The 24,069-nt window shown below is 55.7% G+C and overlaps 1 protein-coding gene across 1 annotated transcript; it reads left to right on the top strand.

Moving 5' to 3' along the window:
- Positions 1-4,058: 4,058 nt before the first annotated feature.
- Positions 4,059-23,638, top strand: Fbxo31 (F-box protein 31). The gene is made up of 8 exons (XM_008840569.2): positions 4,059-4,155; positions 9,543-9,619; positions 10,020-10,187; positions 11,524-11,598; positions 15,268-15,377; positions 15,888-16,041; positions 17,166-17,521; positions 19,949-23,638. The coding sequence occupies exons 3-8, from the start codon at positions 10,047-10,049 to the stop codon at positions 20,169-20,171; spliced, it is 1,059 nt and encodes a 352-aa protein (XP_008838791.1). The 5' UTR covers positions 4,059-4,155; positions 9,543-9,619; positions 10,020-10,046; the 3' UTR covers positions 20,172-23,638.
- The last annotated feature ends 431 nt before the right edge of the window (positions 23,639-24,069 follow it).

The raw sequence follows: 24,069 nt of genomic DNA on the forward strand, positions 1-24,069 counted from the left end.
AGCACCACAAAAAAACGAACAAAAAACCAAGCCGGCGTGCTAGCTATCTGCTGAGCTCAGTGCAGAAGGCAGAGTGGGCACTTGTTGGCTTTTCTGGAGGGGAGGGACCCCCCAGCTGCTGGCAGGGGCACCGGCCGGACCTATTTTCAGGGCAGCTTCCTTTGAGGACTTACAGGAAGGTCGCAGAACAACTCCAGGATGTGGCTTGTTCTTGGCGCTGTCAGAAGGGATGTTCGGTCCTGTAGAGGACCTGGCTGTTTCTAGTGGGTCCTGGTGCCTCTGGGAATATTGGAAAACCCACAGTGGTGAGCGTTAGCACTGCCTCAAGGACTCGCTGTTCTCCGTTCTGTGGGTTTCTGTCGAGCTTGGCCACAGGAAAAACCGTGAACCGAGTCAGGGCCCTCAGCATGTGAGCAAAGGGAAGCTGTGGTGTGGAGCACAGGAAGACCGCCTGTGACGCCGGCCCTGGTGTAGCTGGGCAGTCACCATGTGATGTGTGGAGTAGTTCCCCGACTCTCACTGTGACTGCATGGCTGCATGGGGTGTCAGGAGACACCTGCATGGGTACTCTTGGTCTGGGCGTGACCAGTGATTGCTGCACAGGCCCAGCCTCTCACCCAGCTGCACAGGTCTAGTGAGTGGTGAGTGGGACAATGGCTTTCACTGAGTCAGGGATGTGTTCCTCGCCTTAGTTCTAACCTAACTCTTGTTTTGTTTTGGAGACAGGGTCTCCCTGTAGCCCCACCTGGCCTGGCACTTACTATGTAGACCAGGCTGGTCTTGAACTCACAGAGATCCGCCTGGCTCTGTGTTTTTTTTAACCCCAGTGCTGAGGAAGGGACACAGGGCCTTATGCATGTAAGACAAGGGCTTTACCACTAAGCACCATTCCCAGCCCATGATAAGAAGTCCTGTGTTTAATTTGCAGACTTAAAATTGTATTAGTGGGGGCTAGAGAGATGACTCAGTGGTTAAGAGCATTGACTGTTCTTGAGGAAGACCCAGGTTCAGTTCCCAGCACCCCACATGATGACCAACAACCATCCATAACTCCAGTCTCAGGATCTAACACCTTCCTCTGGCATTGCAGGCACATGCTGCACTTACATACATGGCATGTAAAACACTCATACACATAAAATAAAAATAAATAGAAATTTTAAAATTATGTTAGTGGTCAAATTTCCTCTCCGAGGTTAACCGAGTTGATGCATTGAATCTGATTGATCGTGCTTCATTATCAAGGACTACAGCCTTGCACAGTGCTTCCTGTGACAGTCAGGTGGGCATTTAAGTGTCCCCCAGCCTTCTCTGTGCAGTGGTGATTGGGCATTGGAGCACTCTGACTCTGGCCGTGCTCCACAGTCAGTCAGCCCAGCCGTGCCCCGCAGTCAGAACAGGTTCTTCTTGGCAGAGTGGAGGAAGGTGTTCCTGGAGGTCAAGCCCATGGCACTAGGCCTGGGTCACGCTGCTGTCTCAGCCCCCTCTTCCTCAGCTGACTTGACAATCATTCCAGAGACATTCTGCTGGATCAGCATCTGAGATAAGGTTTTAATGGGGCTGTGGGAGGTGAACCAGGGTGGCTGCCAGCTCCTGCCCAGCTGGGATGCCCACAGCCTGAGCCTAGCCAGCCTGAGGTCCTGCCCTCTCTCCCATTAGGTCTGCCCACTTCCTCTTTCTTCCGCACATTTGCTGATGGACTTCCTTTTCTTCCAGCTAAAATTGCTGAGAGGGAGGAGGGTCTGTGGGGGTGAGCTGGTCTGACCCTGTGGTTTGCTGATAGAAATAAGTTCACGGATGCACCCAGGTGTGCAGTGCACGCCATTCCTAAACCTTGGAGCCAGGAAGAGCAACCCTAGAGTAACACAGTGTGCCAAGCTTAATCCTCAGTAATCTCTCCCTCCCTCCTTCCATCCCTCCCTCTCTTTTTGTGGTGCTGAGGACCTTGCCTGGATCTTCTCCCTGGAGGTGATAGCCAAACACTACTGAGAAGAGCTGTGGCTCTCTGGGGCCTGGGGCAGAGGGAGGGAACATATCAGAACCTCCATGCTGCCTGCATCTTGACTCCCCTGAGCACTGGTGGGATCTCACCCATTTCCTGAGTATGGGGCTGGTAGCATCTCTCACTGGGGGGAGGTCAGCCACTGGGGACTGTCAGAGTGATGCATTAGGGTACAACATTGGAGCCTCCCACCGGGCTATATCGAGTCCCATTCCAGATGACTGGTGTCTATCCCTGCCACAGGGCCTGAGTCCTGACCTGGCAGGTCACTTTGAACACTGTAGGTGTATGAACATTGCAGGTGTGAGCTGTGACTGTCTTTGAGCAGCCCCCTGCTCATTCTCATGCTGTGTGCATGTCAAGGGGAACTGTGCTCCCAACTTTAGTCCTGGCCTCTGACCCCTGCAGGCCCAGGTTCTCAATGTGCAGGTCACACCTCTGCACCTCCAACCTCTGCTGATGGAGATGGCGTGGGCTTCTCCTGGGCAGGACTAAATGCAATGGGGCCTGGCTGGGTGTACTGGTGAGTTGTGTACTGTGGGCAGGGGCTGCTGGGCTGTGGGCAGCTCTGGTGAGGACTGGTGCAGTGACATTGCCTCCACCACGTGAGGCCTGAGGTAGAGGGCTGGCTTTTGGCTGGAGTGTGTTGGGGTGGAGTGGAGCTGGGGTAGATGGCATGGGGCAGCGATCAGGAGACACATGCTGTCATCTGGGTGGGAGGATGGGGAGGGTGCCGAGGACCCTTCACTGGCTGTGATGTTAGAACTGGGTCTGGAGGTCTCAAGGAAATGACCACACAATCCACGGATTTTGGCAAGGCAAAAGTTTTACTTTGGCAGAAAGGTGTGCAGCCCTGCTGCCCCATCAAGCTGGCAAGCATACCCATTGGGTCCCGCTGGGTTTTATTCCTAGCAAGGGGTCCTGTGCCTCACTCTGAGTGGTGGGGGAGCTTGGCCTCACGTTCTGATTCAATTAGCTAACTTAAAGCTAACTTAAAGGGGCACAGTTGATGAACAAAATGCAACTTTAATTTATTTTTATGTATGTGGGTGTTTTGCCTGCGTGTATGTTAAGTGCACCATGTGCATGCAATGCCCTTGGAGGCCAGAAGAGGGCGTCAGATCCCCTGGAACTGGAGTTACGGATAGGTTGTCAGCTGCCATGTGGGTGCTAGGACTCGAACCTGGGTCCTGTGTAAGAGCAGCCAGTGCTCTTAACCACTGAGCCGTCTCTCCAGCCCTGCAAAATGCAACTGTGGAGGCCAGGACGCAGTCTTCAGCACAGCACAGCAGTGAGCTCACACTTTGGTCTTAGAGGACTACTGACTGAGGAGGGAGCTGGGTGGTGTCTTTTCCAGATTTCTTTGAAGATGGAACTTTGTCTATTTAACCCTTTGGTAGAAAGGGTAGTACGTGTCGTTTACATTTCCCATGGTGGGACCAGGGCATCTTGACGAAAGGGGCAGGGCATGTCCCACTCCTCACCAGGTCTGGCAGGTTCCTGGTGGCAGGCCAGAGCTAAGGTGAGCCATGCTGTGGGTCAGGTGGGCCTCTGGAACTGTAGCATTATTCATGGAAACAGCCACTGTTTCCAGACCACCGAGCAGCTTGTCTCATTTGTGTAGCTGGGCTGCAGAACTGTGTCAGAATGGTTGGTGTGCAGGGTGGGGTGGGGGCTCCTGCCCATCCTCCCCACCCATCCTCCCCGGCCTCCCTGCCTAGCCTCCCCGCCCGGCCTCCCCACCCATCTTTCCCAGCCTCCCTGCCCGGCCTCCCCGCCCATCCTCTCCGGCCTCCCTGCCCGTCCTCCCCACCCATCCTCCCCGGCCTCCCTGCCCAGCCTCCCCGCTCGTCCTCTCCACCCATCTTTCCCGGCCTCCCTGCCCGTCCTCCCCACCCATCCTCCCCGGCCTCCCTGCCCGGCCTCCCTGCCCGTCCTCCCCACCTATCCTGCCCGGCCTTCCCGCCCGTCCTCCCCACCCATCCTGCCTGGCCTCCCTGCCCTGCCCTGCCCTGCTTGCTGGCGTTATCCAGCTGCTCTGTGATTTCTTGATTTCAGTCTGGTGTGTTCTCTTGTTGCAGAGTACGGTGTCTGTGAGAACCTGCGGAAGCTGGAGATCACGGGCGTGTCATGTCGCGACGTTTATGCCAAGCGTGAGTCAGTCTCTGTTTTATCTGTCCTTGCCTTGTTCTAGAAACCCCCAGTGCCAGGTGGGCGAAGACAGTTTGGGGGATGCTGCTGTGTTTTCTCAGACGCTACCGCCCAGTAACACTGACACAACCCTGGCCGCCTCGGCTGCCTTCAGGTGCTGCTCTCTCCCGTCCTGGGCACATCAGTGACCTCACTTTTAGTTCATTGTGGCTAAAGGCATCTTCTGTGAGACATCTGGGACCTGTGTTTTTACTTAATGTATATTTTTTTTGGTGGTGTTGAGGGTTCAGTGCCCGGCTCCTATCTCTGTTTTTTTGTTTGTTTGGTTGGTTTTGGTCTTTTTGAGTCAGCGTCTCCCTGTAGCCCCAGCTGGCCTGGAACTCACTATGTAGACCAGGCTGGCCTTGAACTCACAGAGATCCGCCTGCCTCTGCCTCCTGAGTGCTGGGATTAAAGGTGTGCGCAACTACACCCAGCTCTTGTATGCTCTGTTTTAACAGGTGCATAATAACCATATGCGTTTGTCGGGTACAGTGTGACCCTGGTCTGTGTGTGCTACATGTACTGACCAGGTTGGGTGATTGACGTGTCTGTCACCTCCAGTGGATTCCTGGTGTTGGGAACTTGCCGTCCTCCCTTCTGTTCAAAGTGAACAGGGTTAGCTGTAGTGTCCACTGTGCTGTGGTGCACTTGTTCTACCTGCTGTCCACGACAGCCTGTCCTGTTTGCATGGCCCTTTGGAGCCCAGCAACGTGGACTGGATAGGAATGGCCTGTGTTTCTGAGTTGAGTTGGGCCTGCAGCCTGGTGGATGTAGATGGCATGTGGGAGTTGGGAATGGAGTTTTCTGCTGGCTTCCTCAGCTGCCTGCCCACCGTGCTCCACCCTCTCGGCAGCTCTTCCCCCTCTCCTATTTCACCAGCTCCTTTGCTTTCCAAAGTCTCCTGACCTTCCCAGTGCAGCCTTCCCGTCTCCAGATGGCCTCTCAGAGCCCACGGAGTCCACTTCCCAGTCTGTGGTCATGTGGTTGTCGTGGGTGCCTTGGGTGGTGTGTCTCCTCTGACTGTTGAGTGTGGCCTCCTGACCTCCTGTTGCAAACCAGCCAGCTCAGGTTGCTCTTCCAGAGCGGCGAGCAGCAAGTCTCATCCTGGCAGGGATGCGGGTATGGGCACTGCCCAGGTATCAGAATGTCCCATGATGGCCAACGGAGCGCTCCAGGATGCAGCACCTCAGCTGTGTCTTGCTGACCTGTGGGAAAACCCACCTGGACACAGGCCTGGGAACTGACGTGAGGGCGGGGTGCACAGGGAAGCAGGGACAACTGGGTGCTTGTCTGGACTCCCTGGCTGTATTTGCAGGTGCAGGGCCAGGCCTTCCAGCCCGGTTTCCAGCTCTGGGGGTGCTGCACTGGCCAATGTGTCAATCACAGTGCTGGAGCTGCACTTTGACAGTCTGTGAACACTCCTAAGCCCGGGGATGGAGGGCTGAACAGAGTCCATCCGAGTTTCCGAACAGGTGGCCGAGCTGGTCAACCTGGATTCAGCTGGGACAGGTGTGATGTCACCTTAAAACACACAGTGCCAGAGCAGTGCCTGCGGAAGGGCCCTGCCCAGCTCCCCGGGCACCCCACCTCTGTGCCCCAGTAAGCTGCAGCAAACAGGGAAACAAGTCCTCAGGTGTGCTGTACAGCCATCAGGGCCAGCCTGGCACAGCCTCCTGGCACAGCCGCCCAGCATGTGGGGGCAGGACAGAGGGGGTGCATGTGGGAAGGGCACCATCCTCAGCCTGTCCCCGCCCTGTCTGTCCAGGTATTAACCCGCGTGTGAAGTCGGGACGCTTCATGAAAATCCTCCCCGATTACGAGCACATGGAGTACAGAGACGTGTACACCTGCCGTACGTACCGCTGCTGCTGTGGCTTCTGCCGTGGCGCTGCATGGCGCACCTGGGCTCATGGCCGGTCCTGGGACGCTGCTGACCTGGCTTTGCCACCTTTGCTCTGCTGCAGTCCTGGTTTGTGGTTTGCTGTGATGGGTCACGTTGAGTGGCGGCCTGGGTGCTGTCCACAGGGGTTCCCACAGCTTCCTGGCCTTGGGCAGTGCCCGTCAGTCACTGGGTGAGACACATCTCACTGTCCAACTCTGAGGAAGCGACAGCAAAAACTGAAGCAGGGCAGAGAGCAGAAGGCAGACATAAGCCGCGAGGCTCCTCTGTTTAAGATGAGACAGGGATACAGGCCTGCCATCCCGCACTCAGGAGGCTAAGGCAGGAGGATTGCTGAGTTTGAGGTTAGCCTGGGCTACATGGTGAATTCCAGGCCAGTTTGGACCACAAAGTGAGACATATTTCAAAAAACAAAACGAGCTGGAGAGGTGGCTCAACCACTGAAGAGTCCTGCCTGCCCCAGAGCGAGGACCCAAGTTCAGTTCCAGCACCCACATCAGGCAGTGTACAACTGCCTGTCCCTCCAACCCCAGGAAATCCATCCTCTTCTGTCCTCCAGGGGCACCCCACACACAGGGTATACATACACATAAATGAGATTAAAAAGCAACCAGCCAAGCGTGGTGGCGCACACCTTTAATCCCAGCACTCGGGAGGCAGACGCAAGCAGATCTCTGTGAGATTGAGGCCAGCCTGGTCTACATAGTGAGTGCCAGGCCAGCTGGGGTTACAGGGGAGACCCTGTCTCAAAAAGACAAAAAATATAATTAAACATAAATAACCAAAAAGAAGTGTAGGCCAATGTCTTAACTTCACCAGTCAGTCACTGTCCTACTGGAAGAGCGTGAACTTAAAAAACCAGAATCAAGGGCTGGAGAGATGGCTCAGTGGTTAAGAGCACTGACTGCTCTTGCAGAGGACCTGGGTTTTGATTCCCAGCACCCACATGGCGGCTATGAACCGTCCTTAACTCCAGTTCCAGGGGATCTGATGCCCTCTTCTGACCTCCACGGCAGTGCACGACACGGGTGCACTCACATACATGCAGACAATACACTCATACACATAAATAATAAATAAAATATTTTTTAAAAAAACAGCACCAGCATCACACCCACAGTAGTCACATACAGGAGCAACAGTTGCTCTTTCAGAACCGGATTCTTGGGCTGGCAAGATGGCAAGAATGTAAAGATGAACGGATTCCTTTTCTGACTGAGCTGTGGTGGCTTTGTAAGCCATAGTGGCTGGTCTACTCTTTGAACAAGAGTGGTTGGGTAGAGGTGGCAGAGTGAATGAACTTCAGTTGTCAAAAAGACAGTTGGCTGGGTGTGGTGGACCTGCCTGTCCTCCCAGAACTTGGGAAACAGGGGCAGGAGGATCAGGAGTTCAAGGCCAGCCTCGGCTACATGGTGAGTTTGAGGCCAGTCCTGACTTCAAAACAAAATAGTGAAGTTTTACAAACGGCCAGTTTCTGTCAAGCAGAAGCTGCTGAGTGACCATCATCTTCCTGGTGCTCACGCTCGCCTGGTATGCTTCTGGGTGGAGTGTGGGCACCTTGCACAGCCGCTAGCGAACACCTTTGCTTATGTAGTGGGCACAGACGTGAACTGACTGAACCAAGGCATGGGAGCCATGCGGAGCTGAGCTTGGGAGGGGGGCACTTTGCAGAATGGAGGTGCTTCCCACGTGATGGTAGACAGGTCTCCAGAACACCGTGTCCTGGCCAAGCAGCCTTCCCTGCTCAGGGGACAGCGCTGGGAGAGTCGACGAAAACTGTTGGCCTCACATGATGCTTTGAAGGCCTGGAGGGTTGAGGTACCAATGGACCAGTGCTTAGAGCTTCACGCAGGTCTGATGTTCTAGAGGTCTGAGACGTGCAGGGCTGCCCACGTCGGGACAGGAACCGGATGGCCACTGTGAGCCCTGGTTATTTACTGCCCAGTTGAGTCTGGTGGGGGACCTCCTGCAGTGCCGCAGCCCCCCCAGTGGAGCCACAAACGGTGTCCCCTACAGTGATTGGGATGCATCCTAAAGTCTAAAAACAGGGTGGAGTCACCCTCTGATTCTTCTGTGTGTGATGGGTATTTCTATTTTATGTGTATGAGTGTTTTGCCTCCATGTATGTAAGTGCACCAAGTGTGTGCCTGGTGCCCCTGGAGACCAGAAAAGGGCGTCAGTCCCCTGGAGCTGGAGTTAAGGGCACTTGTTATCCCCATTCATTTCTTCTCACACGCTTCATGGTCTCTCTGGACCCTGGGTTGACACGGGCTGCTCTGCCATGAGCCCGGCACCCCCTTCTCTGGCGCAGACACTGCCTGCTCTTCCTGGGGTTAGTTCAGAGGCAGGTGCAAGGGGGCAATTCTTGGGAAAAACATCGAGGTCCAGCTGGGCGTGGTGGGTCATGCCTGTAATGCCAGCACTTGGGATGAGGCAGGAGGACTGACGAAGTTCAAGGCTAGCACCAGCTACTCAGTGTGTTCCAGGTCAGCACGGGCCCCACAGTGAGACCCGACCAACCGCCGCACATTATCAGGCTTAGCAAGGTCATCATCACACGGCTTCCTGCTTCTCCTGGGGTGGCAGCTCATGTCTGCGGGATGAATGCACTTGCTGTGTGTCGCCTGCTCATCAGGCTGGTTTGCCTGTCTGCGTGAATGTCTAAGACGAAGGCTTCACACTTACGGAAATTAAGGGCCGTAGGTCCGTGTGCCCCCAGCCTGTGTGACCTGGTCTGCTCTCTGGAAATTTTTAGTGGCATCTCAGGCTAACCAACCAGCCTGGCATTGGTTAAGCTGGTCTTCAGAGGATGTGCTGGCCGCCATTTGATGCATTCAGAGTAAGACGCAGGCATCAGTGTGTTCTACACTTGGCCTCCCCAGGCTCTTCCTGTCGAGTTCAGCACTTGTATTTCCTGAGGTGCTGGTATTACCATTCCTGTGACAAACAGACCCATCCAGTTGTGACCATCAGGCCAGGGCTGGCCTCACTGTGTTTAGAAATAGACTCAGGACTCTAGAGGCCTGGAGTTTGAGCCTGGGCGGATGACCGACATCTTGTTGTTCTAACCCCTTGTGATGGTCATGGGCTGGACCTGGGGTGGTGACAATTCTCTTAACAGGCTATGTACTTCAAAGACCGGGCTGTTCCTCCCTCTCCACCTCAGATCAAGGTGGCCACTCGGCCTTTGTGGTCCTGCCTGGTTGACCTGAGTGTGAGCAGTTCTCAGAAGGCTTCTGTGACTTCCTCAGCTTGCAAAGACTGTGCACACCACCACCACTGTGCACGGACAGCCAGGGCCTGCAGGAACACCCTGACTTATCCACTGTCTGAGCAGCACCTGTGTGGAGGCAATGGCCTTGGTGACCCACTACAGTGGGCCACGGTGGAGGTGGTCTCCTTGCCTACCCTGGAGCATGCTGGTGAACGTGCTCTTTCCTTCTGCAGTGCTTCATCGATACAGACACATTTTGGGGCTGTGGCAGCCAGACATCGGGCCATATGGAGGACTGCTGAATGTGGTGGTGAGTCGGAGCCTCCTGCGGGGTCGGCTGTCAGGGGCGCGGGAGAGGGAGGTGCTCACACCAGAATGTCAGTGCCTTTCTGTGGGGCACGAGCCACCCCTCTCTGTGTCTGGCAGAGAAGATTGACAAGGTTTTCTTGTTGGGTCACTTTTTGGGGCCAGATTTTATTTTCCAAGTGAGCAAAGATTTGTTCTAAGCAGTTTGTTAGCCTTCTCACGGTGTCCTTGACTGATGACAGGTGCAAGTGTCCATAGGGGCCTCATCTGGACGCTGACGCTGCATGCTCATGTTTGTGGGACACTGGCTGTGGGTGTGTAGTCATTTGTTGCTCTAGATCAGGGTTGTCTGCTTGAAGGAGGGGAAGAGCATGCTCAGCATGAACCCTGTCTCCTGGCCGCAGGTGGACGGCCTGTTCATCATCGGCTGGATGTACCTCCCTCCTCACGACCCCCATGTTGGTGACCCCATGCGATTCAAGCCTCTGTTTAGGATCCACCTGATGGAAAGGCAGTCAGCCACGGTGGAATGTATGTACGGCCACAAAGGACCTCACAGTGGCCACATCCAGGTAGGGGAGTGCTGGGTCCCCTGGGGCGTGACTGACACATGTAGCGAGAGATGGTGCGCCATCCCTGCGGGTGCCGGCACGTGTCTCGCACTCTTAGCTGCAGGCTGTCACAAGTGTGCTGAGCCCGTCCAGCTCAGCAGAGAGGGGACAGGTCTCCCCTTACTGAGTGTGGTTGGCGCTGGCCTGGCGTGACGGAGACTGCTGGAATCCCTGCATTTTCGCATTTGCTTGGAGACTTTCTGCCTTCCCTGCAAGCTCAGGTCTTTCCCTCCTTTTCGCAGGAGTTAGATGTCGCACTCCAATGCCAGCTCCAATAATCACTGCTCCAAGCCTGGTGGGGGAGACACCATGCCTGTGTTTGGAGGCGCACATGCTAGATGTGTACATGCTAGACGACAGGGTTTTAGTTCTTTTTTGGACAGCTGGCTTGTTATAAATGTATCTTGGTTTTTTATTTTTTTAAAGATAGCCTAAAAATTAAAAATTTCATTTTGTGTGTGTGCGTGCATATACATGCGTGGGCATGTGTGTGCATGTGGAAGCTGGAGGACCCCTCAGGTGTCATTCATCAGGAGCCAGCCACCTTGATTTGTGTGGGTTTTTTTTGTTTTGTTTTTATTTTTGGTCTTTTGGAGACAAGGTCTCCCTGTAGCCCCACCTGGCCTGGAACTCAGGCCAGTAGACCAGGTTGGTCTTGGTCTCCTAGAGATCTGCCTGCCTCTGCCTCTGCCTCTGCTGGGATTAAAGGCGTGTATCACTGCACCCAGCTCCCACTTTGTTTTTTGAGATAAGGTCTCACATTGGGAATTCAGCCTTGCGGTTAGGCTGGACTGGCCAAGCTCCAGGGCATCACCTGTCGCCATGTCCTTGGCTCGGATTACAGGCACACACCAGCATGCCCAGATTTTTCCTGGGGATCTGAAATCAGGACCTTGCATTTCACCTGCTGAGCTGGCTCTGCCCACCCCACATCCTTTAAAACCTTGTTGCAGGTCTGTTGATTCTTAGACTTAAGCATGCCAGAAGCACTTGGCACTCGGCCGCTGAGTTTTCCACCTAGCCCTCCTCTGGTTTTGAGTCAGAGTCCAACCAAGTTGCCTGGCCTGGAGTTCACTCTTGAAGCTCAGGCGTATCTCTGCCTCAGCCTTCCAAGTAGATCAGACTTGACATGTCTTGAACCTCAGTGGGTTTGGTGGAGAGGGTGGTGGTAGCTGTACGTACCGTCCTGCCTTGTGGGGTGGACACTGGGCTGTGCCATTCTCCTCGTCCTTGTCCTGTGCTGTGTCGGGACTCACTCGCTGGCCTCCCTGTCCTTTCCTTTCTGGTGGCTCTGAAGATCGTGAAGAAGGACGAATTCTCTACCAAGTGCAACCAGACGGACCACCACAGGATGTCGGGTGGGAGGCAGGAGGTGAGTCCCAGTGTGAGAGGGAGGCTGTGGAAGACACATGCATGCCCAGTCCTCCGATCTCATGGTGCTGGCCTGGCCTCCCTGCTGGGTAAAGTGGAGGTGTGTGAGGTGGCACTGCCTGAAGTCGAGAGCTAGGACCGGCAGCAGCCCCTGCGTCAGGTCACCTTTCAGAAGCCGTGCTGTGGCCCCAAGGCAGCCCAAAGTTGATCCTTTGGCTCTCCTCCACACTTGCCAGGAGGCTATTTGAAAGCTGTGTCTCTGTGTGTGATTCAGGGAAGCCCCAGGGGCACCTGGGGCTCTTGTCTTCTCCCTCTCAGTGGACCCGTGGCCGGGTTTCTAGACTGTAGTGTGCAGGGAGGCTATGTGCGGAGTGTCCTGCTCATTGCACAAGTGCTTTTATGTTGCTCCGAGATTTCCATTTTAAAGAACTTGACCTTGCCCAGTGCAGGGTATTTGTCAGAGCACAGCTTTTCTGGGCTGTCAGTGTGCAGTGGTTCCTGTTAGCAGAGATGTGGCATGGGGAGTCATGATGCACGGGCTGTGCTTCCTAACGTGAGGGCCCGTGAGCTGTTGGTGGTGTGCTTTGCGTCTTGAGACCTAGCACTGAAAGTCAAGTTGTTTCTGGTAGTGTGCAGGGGGATGGGGCCGGGTCAGAGGCGGTACCCCTTGGTGTTGAAAGGGAGGATTTTTCCTGATTACGAATGTAGTTGCCTACGCCCCTGGTAGAAAACACTGCCTCTTACGGGGAGCAGGTGCTTTGCTGGAGATTGCTGACGACTCTTGTTAGGAGTGAGGCCAGAGATGGTGTCCTTTGTCTGAAAGCTCTGGATTTCCTCAGCCCTGGACCCTGGTAACAAATACAGATCCCCAGGCACATCCCAGACAGCTGTCTCCAACCAGGTCCACAGACACGGCCTGGCCTTTCTCTACAGCAGCTTCCTTCCCACCTCCTAGCTGCCCACCCCCTTCCTGCATGGAGGCCTTTGGAGATGGGAGGGCCTTGGGAGCAGAGGTGGGGGAGGAGGGAGTACAGCCATACACAGCATACAGGCACCTCACTGTGGCCATCTCCCAGTCCCAGACAGCTGTCTCCAGCCAGGTCCACAGACACGGCCCGGTCTTTCTCTACAGCAGCACACCAGTACCTTCCTTCCCACCTCCTAGCTGCCCACCCCCTCCCTGCATGGAGGCCTTTGGAGATGGGAGGGCCTTGGGAGCAGAGGTGGGGGAGGAGGGAGTACAGCCATACACAGCATACAGGCACCTCACTGTGGCCATCTCCCAGGGCTTTCAGGAATGTACTATGGTGATTTCCGCTGGAGTGTTAGGCACAGTGTGTCCCCTGGACAGATAGGAAGTCCCTCCCGTGCTCTGGTTCCAGGCCCTTGTATTATCCTTGTACAGTGGGGCTATCCTACTGGGATGGCAGGTGGTTATCCTAATGACGACCGGTTCATGCACCTTGACGTTCTGACTCTAACTAGGGCGGCCCCTGGGCATTATTTAGCTGTAGTCTGCCCAGCAAGGTGCTGATGAAGTCTCTGTTCATTTGTTATGTACTGGGTTTTGTTTTTTTAAGTATAATTTTTATGTGTATGTATATGTGCGTGCCTGCATGAATGTATGTGCACCACCTGTGTGCAATGCCCATGGAGGCTAGAAGGGGACATGAGATACCCTGAATTTGGAGTTACAGATGGTTGTGAACCACCATGTGGGTGCTGGGAACCAAGCCAGTGCTCTTGACTGCTGAGCATCTCTCCAGCCCCTATTTGATTAAAACTCTTTTTTCTCCAACGTTCAGCAACTGTAATGAGAAGCTTAATTTTGATGAAGTCTAATTTTTAAATATTTTTCTTTGTTATGCTCTAAAAAGCTTTGACCCCCAGTTTGCAGAGAGCCCCCCTCCCTTTATTATTATTTTTTTGTCTTTTTGAGTCAGGGTCTCCCTGTAGCCCCAGTTGGCTTGGAACTTACTATGTAGACCAGGTTGGCCTTGAACTCATAGAGATAAAGGGGTGTGCCATCTTTAAAATACAGTCCTGGTCACCTTCTCTTGGTGTTGTCGTGCCCTTTCTCGAATATTGGCTCTATGGCATGTTTGTGGCCTCTGCTGAGCTGCCACTTGTGATGGCGTAAGGGAGACAGGTGTCCAGTTTTCACAGCACCATTGCTGTGGGGTTCTTTGCATTTATGGAGAGCTCCAGTATGGGCTCCGGTGATTGGGGGATGGGTTGTGGGACCGTTGGACCCGAGGGCAGGTGGTAGGAGTCTGTTCTTAGCAGGGTGTAGGCCCTGTGTTGGTTGTAGACAGTGTGTGTGAGACTGTCTTTCAGGCGTTGCTCTCAGCTTTGTTCTGATTTGAAGAGTGGGGTCCTGTGGACTGAGGCGTGTGTCTTCAGCCTCCGTTTTGTTAAGGATGCTGTGAAGGAAACATAAGCGTTTCTGTTCATTCTTTGCTGGTGTTGATTCTGTCCCTGTGGCTCTGGGTGTTGGCCCTGTCCCTGTGGCTCTGTCCCTGTGGCTCTGGGTGTTGGCCCTGTCCCTGTGGCTCTGGGTATTGATTCTGTCCCTGTGGCTCTGGGTGTTGATTCTGTCCCTGAGGCTCTGGGTGTTGATTCTGTCCCTGTGGCTCTGGGTGTTGGCCCTGTCCCTGTGGCTCTGGGTGTTGATTCTGTCCCTGTGGCTCTGGGTGTTGATTCTGTCCCTGTGGCTCTGGGTGTTGGCCCTGTCCCTGTGGCTCTGGGTCTTGGCCCTGTCCCTGTGGCTCTGCCTTCCTTCAGGCTCTGTGGTGACTCCAGCTCTTTCTTGAGCTTTGCTGTGTAAAGCCACCTAACCCGTGATTGTAGCTTTACTTGTAAATTCTTTGGCCTCCTTGTGTGGAGCTAATGCTATGCACTGGAACCACCTGTTCAGTAAGGAAGCCAGTGGTTGTGTAAATTGTTAATTGTATAGAATCAAGCCATTGAGCATGAGCTATTCTGAGTGTGACTGGGTAGCAGAATGCGGAGTGAGTTATGGCGCCTCCCAGATATGGTGTTTACAAATTCCCATGTTGAGGAAATTGAAAGCACCATGGGAAGGGAGAATCCACTTAGTTTTCCAGCCAGGTCCTCCCATGTTCCTCATTGGTAGCCACAGACAGTGGCCTGGCCAGCTAGGTCAACAGCGGCTGTGACAGGTGTCCTGCTGGGCCTCAGCTCTTCCAGGGGCCCAGGGGTGGGCACAGTGACACCCACAGCCTCTGCTCCCTTGGGAGTCCAAGCCTGCATGGGAAGGTGAGGCCTGGGCCTGTGCCCTTCACAGGTGGGACACCTCAGACCCCGAGCCAGGCGTACACCGGCTCCTGCTCTTCTAACCTGCCCACCAAAGCCCCGTAGGCGTGGATGGGTGGAGCCTGTGCACCTTGACTCAGAGTAGCAACCTCTCTGCCCCAGTCGGTGACTTTGTGCTCTCGGTCTCTGGGAAGGAGTTCCGGACCTGGCTGAGGGAGGAGTGGGGCCGCACGCTGGAGGACATCTTCCATGAGCACATGCAGGAGCTGATCCTGATGAAGTTCATCTACACCGAAGCCCCGTAGGTGTGGATGGGTGGAGCCTGTGCACCTTGACTCAGAGTAGCAGCCTCTCTGCCCCAGTCGGTGACTTTGTGCTCTCGGTCTCTGGGAAGGAGTTCCGGACCTGGCTGAGGGAGGAGTGGGGCCGCACGCTGGAGGACATCTTCCATGAGCACATGCAGGAGCTGATCCTGATGAAGTTCATCTACACCAGTCAGTACGAGTGAGTGAAGGCCTGTCTCAGTGGGTACTGCGAGTGCAGCCCTTCCTCTAGGTGCTGTGAACCCAGTAATCCCCCTCGTGGGTACTGTGAATGCAATCCCTCCCTTTCTAAGTGGGCATTCTGAGTACAGGCCTCTTGTCTCTGGGTGCTGTGTGCCCTTCACACCCTGTGGTGTCCACAGTCTGATTTGTCCCTCACTCTAATGTAGGCTTGCCAGTGGCCAGTGTGTGCTTAAGCCAGTGGCCTTGGGAGGCTTAGGTCTTACTTGGCCTTCCTCATGGCTTCTGGTTCCATGCCTGGGCATGTCCCCTCACAGTGATGTGGGCATAGGTGCCTTTCCCAAGGGTCATGGCAAGTTGCACTGTGCTGGTGTGCTGGCCCCACTAAGCCCTGGGGATGCGTGGTGCCGTGAACGAGGGCCGGGGGGGAGGGGTGAGGGGCTTAACCAAGTGATTGCCCAGGCCAGGAGGATACCTGTTGAGCCCTGTGCTTCTGCCCACTCTCTTGTAGCAACTGCCTGACGTATCGCCGGATCTACCTCCCGCCCAGCCACCCCGATGACCTCATCAAGCCAGGCCTCTTCAAGGGTACCTACGGCAGCCACGGCCTGGAGATTGTGATGCTCAGCTTCCACGGCCCACGTGCTAGGGGCACCAAGATCACGGTGAGCAGGACCCTGTCCTCACAGCCACCTGCTGGCCTCAGCGGCCACCTGCTGACCCAGTACATGCAGCTCTACCATGCTCCAGAGACACAGGACTCAGTGAATGAGTGCCCACTGCACCTTGCTGTCCTGGGTGGGCCCAGGTCACCCACGCTGGCCCCCAGGAGCTGGAGCATTCTGTTCTTGAGGCTCCTCCAGCCCTGATGACCCGACCTCCCAGGTTCAGGGTTAGCTAGAGCCTGGGGAGACCCTGTGTCTCGGAAGACATCCCTGTAGCCCATGTTGGCCTTGGCTCTATCCTGGGCCGGGCTGGCTTTTCAGCCTCAGATAAAGTTCCCCTGGGCTAGGAAAGGTTGTATGTGGACTGCACTTTGCCAAGACCACTTTTCCCACCACCTTCACCTGTCCTAGGAGTTGCCCGGGGCCTGGGGGAGGGTTGCTGATGTCCCCTGGGCTGCATAGCCTCTGTATGGGGCTCCCATGGCCTAGTGGCCCTCTGTTCTGGGAGAAGCTCCATGTGGAACAGGATGATAAGACTCAGAATCAGATCCCACTTGACATGGTAGGGTATTCCCCCAGCCCCTCCCCTAGGGTTTAGTTCCTGGTCCCATGGAGATGTGGGGAGGGAGCTGTATAGTCAGGCTCAGGAACTGTGTTCTGGGCAGACAGGCCTGGGCTGTCCTTTGCTAGACCCTGGGCTAGTCCATGGGCTTCACAGGTGAGTCAGTCTCATCTGGAGTCTAAGCGTAGCTGAGCATGTGTATGGACCTACACATTCAGTGGGCACGTGGTCAGTCACTTGTGCCATCGCCCATGGGGCCACTGTTCCGGGTGCTGATTTGTAAAGGGTGTCTTTTTGAGACAGGGTCTCCCTGTAGCCCCAGCTGGCCTGGATGACTATGTAGACCAGGCTTATCTTGAAGTCTACCTGCCTCTGCCTTCCTGAGTGCTGGGACTAAAGGTGTGTGCCGCCATGCCCTGCTGTAAAGGGCGTCTGTAGGCTGCCTTCACCTCGTGAGTCTGGCAGAGCCAGAGTGCTCCTGGGCCTGAGGTGGGCCTGCCTGTAGGCTGTGTGGTTTTCTGTGGGTCTCAGTCCCACTGACGCCCACCTGCCCTCTCTGCAGGGTGACCCCAACATTCCTGCTGGACAGCAGACAGTGGAGATCGACCTGCGGCACCGCATCCAGCTGCCGGATGTGGAGAACCTTCGCAACTTCAATGAGCTCTCGAGAATCGTCCTGGAGGTCCGAGAGCAGGTGCGTCAGGAGCAGCAGCAGGAGGCTGGTGAGGGCCCTGCCTCACCCCAGGAGCCACAGTCAGCCAGGGGGTCCGACGGCTCGCTAGCTGAGGACAGCAGAGAGCCTGGCCGTGGAGTCGCAGCCGCCAAGCAGCCAGCCTCATCTGGGCAGGGGCAGCCGTTCGTGCTGCCCGTGGGTGTGAGCTCGAGGAATGAGGACTATCCTCGCACCTGCAGGCTCTGGTGAGGACAAGGGCCAGCTCACAGCTGCACAGTTGGGGGGCACTCCCAGAGGGTGGAGGGACCCCATTTCTCACAGCTGCACAGTGGGGGGGCACTCCTGGTAAGGTGGGGTGCTCCTGAGACTGGAGGGTATTACTGGCTTGGCCTGTGGTTCTGATCCTGCTTCATACCTGGCTGAGTGGAGCCTCTTGTCCATTCATTGTGTAGTCACAGTTCTGCCATTATGCCCCAGATACCTGATGGAAGCAGCTAAAGGTTCATTAGTGTGTGTCGGGCATGTGTGCCGTGGTGTACACATGCAGGTCAGAGGACACGTTTGGGAACTGCTTCTCTTTTCCTTCACCTGGGTTCTGAGGGTCCACTCAGATCGCCAGGCTTCAAGGCAGTGCCTTTGCCACTAAGTCATCTTGCTAAGGTTTATTTTTGGCTCGTGGTTGCAAAGAGATTTCAGCTCATCGTGGTGGGGCCATGTTCCTTCTTCACGTGGTGATGGACCAGAGCACTGACCAGAACCAGGAGTCAGCTGTAGCTTTCAGAGGCTTCTCCAGTCACCTTAGCCTCCAGCTAGATCTCACCTCTGGAGGGTTCCACAGCCTCCTTGCATGCACCCCAATGTTCAAACCCTGAGCCCATGGTGGGGCATTTCTAGAGGGACCACCCATGGGGTTCCCCAGAGCTTCCAGGATGCAGGGCCTCCACAGGTGCCTCATGATAGCACAGTAGCGCCGTGTGCTGTCACGAAGCATGGTAACGACGTGGTTGGTTAGCCAAGTAAAGGACCCCACAACTTTGCAGGTAGGCAGTGCAGAGTCCCTTCCCCGGGGGCACCAGAGCCTGCAGCGTGCCTGTGTGTCCTGTGGGTGGCGCCATCCTGCTTGGTGAGCACGGTTCTGAGCACAGCCCTTCGGTCCCGTCCCTCTTCCCCTGCCAGCTGCTCTGTGCTGCCTCTAACTGGCCCGCCTTGGTGGCTTCACCGTGGTGAGGGAGAGGTGGGCACTGCTGTCTTCCCTCTGCACCCCACAGGCCCTGGGCCACTGACCATAGTCGGTCTCTTGGGCGCCAGCTCACACCTCGCGTGACTTTTGCCTCTTAAGGGGCTTTAGCTCTGGCCTTTGTTCAAAGCCCGCGTTGGGGCCACCATGCCATTTGGGCCATTCTGTGTAGAAGAGGAAGGGCCTGTCCCACGTACTCTGATGCTGTAAGTCAGCTAAAATTGAATGAAAATGAAAGATCCATTCCATGATGACACCGGCCAGAGTTCCTGGCTGGTGGCTGCCGAACTAGACAGAAGTCTAGACTGTGCCACCATCTTAATTCGTGCAGGGCAGTTGCTCTGGGGGCCAGCCGAGGGTAAGTCCGTGAGTCTCCTGTCAGTTACTTTGCTCTGCCTTGTCAAGTGACTGTTTTCCTTCTGCCGCTGGCGGCTGCTGTGGCACCTGTGATGATGTGTTGGATTCCCCAGTAGAGCCGACATCGTAGGGTGACTGTGCGTCCCATCCGGCTACTCTCAGAGAGTTGGGCATCTGAATGGCTCTGGCGGAGTCAGCCCTGTTCCATGTTGGTGAGGATGGTCACGGGACAGGGTGCAGTTTCTGCTGTGGGTCTGTACAGAACTCCTTCCCGTATAGCTGTAGCTGGATGTTGTACTAGAGGAGGCTGTGCTGACTGCATAAGCACTGCAGTCCTGACGTCTCCAGTGGCTTAGGGCTCACGTGCAGCTCTCTGCACATGACGTGGCCCATGACCAGGGCAGTCCAGGCCCCTCCCTGGCTAAACCATCAGGCAGCCCCAGCCTCTGTGGAAGGATGGGCTCCCATGGCCCCGGAGGGCGGGTGCCTGCTGCAGACATGGAAGCCCCTGTGGCCTGGGCTCTAGGTGAGCAGTGCAGGGCACATGCCTGGGGTACGGGCAGGGGCATGAGGAGATCCCAGGGCAGTCCCCAGATGCTCACCTGTTGGGAGCTCTTAGTCGTGAGGAAAGAACTGTGTTTCACTCTGATGCAGATCTAGGCCTTACAGCAGCCTGCGTCTCTGTTGTATCTGAATCGTATAAGGTGATGGAACGATCTGGAAGTGAGTCTTGACCTCTCTGCCTGCTTTGTGAAGATTGTTCTCTGGAGTGGATTCCTGGGTGGCGCCTGGCGCTCCAGTTTCAGCCGTCGCAGTGTACTCAGGGCCGCAATGGGAAATCCTGGGCTCTTGCACAGACTGCCCAAGTGGTCGCACTCCTGTCTGCTGCCTGTTGTCAGCAGAGCTCGACCAGCCCCCTCTGAGCTGCCCTGCAAAGTCAGGCCCTTCGTGGGTACTGCAGACTTGCTGGCCGCTGAGGTTGGCATATGTGGTAGTGCTTGTGCAGTGTCACTCTGGGCGTCCTGCGTGGTGGGAGTGCTCCCGAGGCCCCTCCTGACGTTCTCCCTTGTCTCTCCAGTTTCTATGGCACAGGCCTCATCGCTGGCCACGGCTTCACCAGCCCGGAGCGCACACCCGGTGTCTTCGTCCTGTTTGATGAGGACCGCTTTGGGTTCCTCTGGCTGGAACTAAAGTCCTTCAGCCTGTACAGCCGGGTCCAGGCTGCCTTCCAGAACGCGGATGCACCATCGCCACAGGCCTTCGATGAGATGCTGAAGAACATCCAGTCCCTCACCTCCTGACCGTCGTGTCGCGTCCGCACCGAGCGGCGTAGGCCAGGGCCTGCTGGGGTGGAAGCAGCATGTACTTTGGAAATGAACACGCGCCTCCTCACTAGGGCCCCAGCGGCCCCAGACACTTTATGTATAGCGTGTAACATATTGTACATTTGATTTTCGGGAGCTGTGAAGGGGAAGGCTGAGCATGTGAGAAAAAAAGGAAAGAGGAAGGAGCGGGGGGCGGGAGGGGTCTGTCTAGCTGAGTGGCCCTGACACACAAAATCAAGCTGAGAGTGCCGTGTCCTCAGAGAGGGCTATGACACAGCCTCCATCCTTCCCCTGTGCAGCTGAAATGCATCATGGGAGCTGTTCTGCTGCACTTGGTCCCCCTGCATGAGCCGAGTAGTCACAGTTGGATGTGGTCAGGTAGAGACAGGGAACATGGTGACCATGTGGAGTTGGCAGCATGTCAGGTGTGGGACCCTAAGTGGATTTTCAGTTCCTTGGATTTTCACTGTGACCCTTTTCCCTAGTGAGATGGGGCTGCTGCTAAGAGGTCAGCAAGGATTGTCACTCATCTATCCTGGTGGCCTCTGGCCCATGTCGCACCTGCCAAGCTGCCATGCCACTTGCTTGTCCAGCAGACAAGACTTGCTCTGTAGAGAGCTGCCCTTCCTGTTTGCAGGCCCTGCCCTGGTCTGATAGCACATTGTGTCCCTGTAGGCTTTGTTTCATGGTGTGTGCAGGTGACGGTTTTCTAGAGTCATAGCTCTGTGTGGCAGTGCCCATGGAGGCCACGCCAACTGAGAACTCCACTGACCCTGGGTGCCGGGCCATTCTGATATCTCTGCTGGTGATTCCTGGCTGAGGTCTTGCCACCGTTAGTGTCTCCTGAAGGCCAGAAACCCGGAGCCCAGAGCCTTGGGAACTCCCTTTGGCACCTCCTCAGCCTGTGGCTCTCCACTCTTTTAGTGGACCTCTAGGCTACCTTCCCTCCTGGTTGCTTCAAGTGGTCAGGCTGGCTGCTCAGAGCACATCCTGTTTGTGAGGGACCCTGGAAGGTAGCTGCACGTGGGGCTTTGCACAGAGACACGAGGGTGCACATGTCCTCCCTGACTGACCTTTGCTCCAGCCCCTGTACCCAGCACCTTCTCCCCTTGCTCCAGGAGCAGATTACGAGAGCTTCGGGACAACAGTCGTCATGTCCTGCCTAGCCAGGCTTGGGGACACTGGCTTACCGCCAGGTATGTAGTGGGGTCTGCAGCCGACTGCCAGGCTGGGTCCCAACCTCTAGCATCTTTGCAGAATAGAGCTCAGACCTTTTGTCACCTTCCGTCCTTGTTAGTCCTGACTTTCTCCTGTGCAGATGAGGCAGGTCCCGAACAGTGGTGATGAGACATGCAGCCTCAGGGACAGTGGAGACTGATTGCTGGGTGTGTGGCCGGCTCTTCAGGCCTCGCTGTGCTCTCAGAAAATCAAGAGGATGCATTTCTCCCCCAGAGCCCGAGGCTTGTGGGGGGTGGGGGTGGGGGGAAGGCCAGCAGAGCTGTCCCCTTAGCACTAAGAAGCATATCAAGAGCTACTACTTCAGAGTAAGAAAGGTCTCAGGTTCAGGGGTCATACCTTCTAGTTAGTGTTTGGTGTCTGAGTGGTTCCTACTGATGGCATTGCCATGGCTACTAGCCTGGCTTCTGGCTCCTGGTGTGTGGGATCCAGGATCTGTAGGTCTGTCCTGGTGGTTATGGCCTGGGTGACAGCCAGTAGCTAGGAAGGCACTGCCTTATCTGCACACCGGCTCCTCTTGGCCACTAGGATCCTCCAGTTCGGAGAATGTGGCTTTCTGTCCTAGGCCTCAGCCCCTTCCGGTTGAGTAGGGACATGTGCAGGTTCCATAAGTCACCAGCCTTGACCATGGTGCCCCGTCCTCTGCAGGTGAGGGTTGGTAAGGGTTGACATCGCTGTTGGATATAGGTGATAACAGCTTCAGAGGAGCCTGTGCTCCCAGTGTAGAGAGCAGAGCCACGTCCACGGTGTTCCATGGTGGCAGGTGGGTGGCATCCCTGGTCCTCCCCACACGGCACTTTGCCGCTTTGCAGCTGAGGCTGTGTAGGAAGTTGGTGGGAAGACCTTCCAGGGTCTGCATTTTTGACCAAGCTCTGCTGTGTGTGGAGATCGTGTGATTGAGGTCAGGTGCAAGGTTCCAGAGGATGTGTCTGTGTGGGCTGGAGATCTCTGCTGAGGACGTTGCAAATGTCTGTGTCTAGTCCCTGATGTGGGCAAGCCCCACAGTGTCAGGGTGCTGGCCGCCATTGCTCAGACCTTTGACATTGATTGTGGTGTGTGAATGGCTTTGGGAGTCTTGTGGGAGTTCTGGACTCCTTTTTCCCTTGGTCCTGACCCTGTGCTGGGTTCCTGGTTGCTGCTGGCTGCCAGTGGCATGTGTTCAAGGTCTGACCCGTCTCCTCTGCAGCAACCTCGCCCCTCTTCCCGGGGTCCTCCTTGACCCTGCATGCTGCCTGCAGCAAGGGTGGCTTAGCGGTGGCTGGCCTTGGTCAGATGCTGTGCCAGCCAGTCCCTCCCCACTTCATGCACAGTGGGCTTGGAGGCACGTGTCTGTTAGACTTACCAAGAACATGGAGCTGGGCACTGTGTTCTAGACGGCACTGACTCCCACCTGCTGACTGGCTCTCCCCAGCCCACCAGCAGTTTGCTCTGTGGTCTGTAAGCTCTCACCCTACCTTCCTGTGCGCACTTGTTAGTGCTCATGGGCAGCAGTGGAGAGGAACCACCCTCCTCAGACCTCACCCCATGAACTCTAGGTCATCTGATTTCCCAGATTCTGACTCTCTTCTTCAAGACAGTGAGGCACAGGCGACACTAAGCATCCAGTCCTGTAATGTGAGGCTGCCCTGCCCCCCCGGCTCCTACCTCTCCCCTGACCCCTTGTCCTGATTGGAAAGTGTCCCTGTGTAACCCTCACCTCTGTCAGCCTCCTCAGGTTTTTGTGTTATCATAGGCTGGGTCTGCGGTTCTGCTGGGGATCTGGGTAGGGTCTGTCCTACAGAGGCTTCTGCAGCAGGAGGGTGTGGCTTGGTACTGTGGGGATTTGACTCATTCACAGTCCATGGCCCATGTGGTCAGCCTTTGGTGGGCGGAGCAACCCTGAAGACAGCTGCAGGGAAGTCTGTGGGTCCTTCTGTGTTCACAGAAACCAGCCGGAGCTTCTCAGCCCAGCTTCGCTTTCGCTAGTGTTTGGGCTCACGAGCCTGTTTGGAAAATGTGGGTTTGCTGGAGCGCCTCCAAGCCCCGGCCCAGACACAGTTCTTGACAGACCTTTCAGGTCAGCTTAGGTTTGCCTGAGGGTCACAGAGGGCCTGGAAAGAACAGCTGCTGTTGTCCCTGGCCCCGGTGTCCCCTGTGAAGTTGTCACCAGGACGTGTGGTTCTTCCTCCTTTCAGTTTTGAGTAAATGGTTTTGAAGCCTTGCTCTGAGCCTTGTGATCTGTTTCTCTGGGGTGTGATTCACATGGGAGTGGAAGCCCGGGAGGGTGGCTGGGATTGGGTGGGTTCAGCTTTTCCAGATGGTGGAGGGTCATGGTGACTGCTCAGAGCCTAGGTGAGGGCTGGCCTGCATCCTGTGAGCGTCTCCACCCTGCTCCCCCGAGGGTCAGTGGAGGTGCAGTAGTGCCCGTGGTGGACAGAATTCTGCAGGTTCGCCACTGCCAAGGCATCACAGCCATATGGAGAAGGTGGGAACTCTGATGCCAACCCAGGGGGCTGAAGATAGCCTGGAAGGCAGCACCCCAGCCACCCTGAGGGGACACGCAGGGCCCAGAGCCGGTCTACATGGACCATGGTTGTATCATGGGATTTGGAAAATGTTTATGTAAAATGTAAGAACAGCACTAAATTTGACCACACTG

This window comes from Nannospalax galili, unplaced genomic scaffold (genome assembly GCF_000622305.1).
Source record: "Nannospalax galili isolate Female #2095 unplaced genomic scaffold, S.galili_v1.0 scaffold459, whole genome shotgun sequence".
In the NCBI taxonomy this organism is placed as follows: domain Eukaryota; kingdom Metazoa; phylum Chordata; class Mammalia; order Rodentia; family Spalacidae; genus Nannospalax; species Nannospalax galili.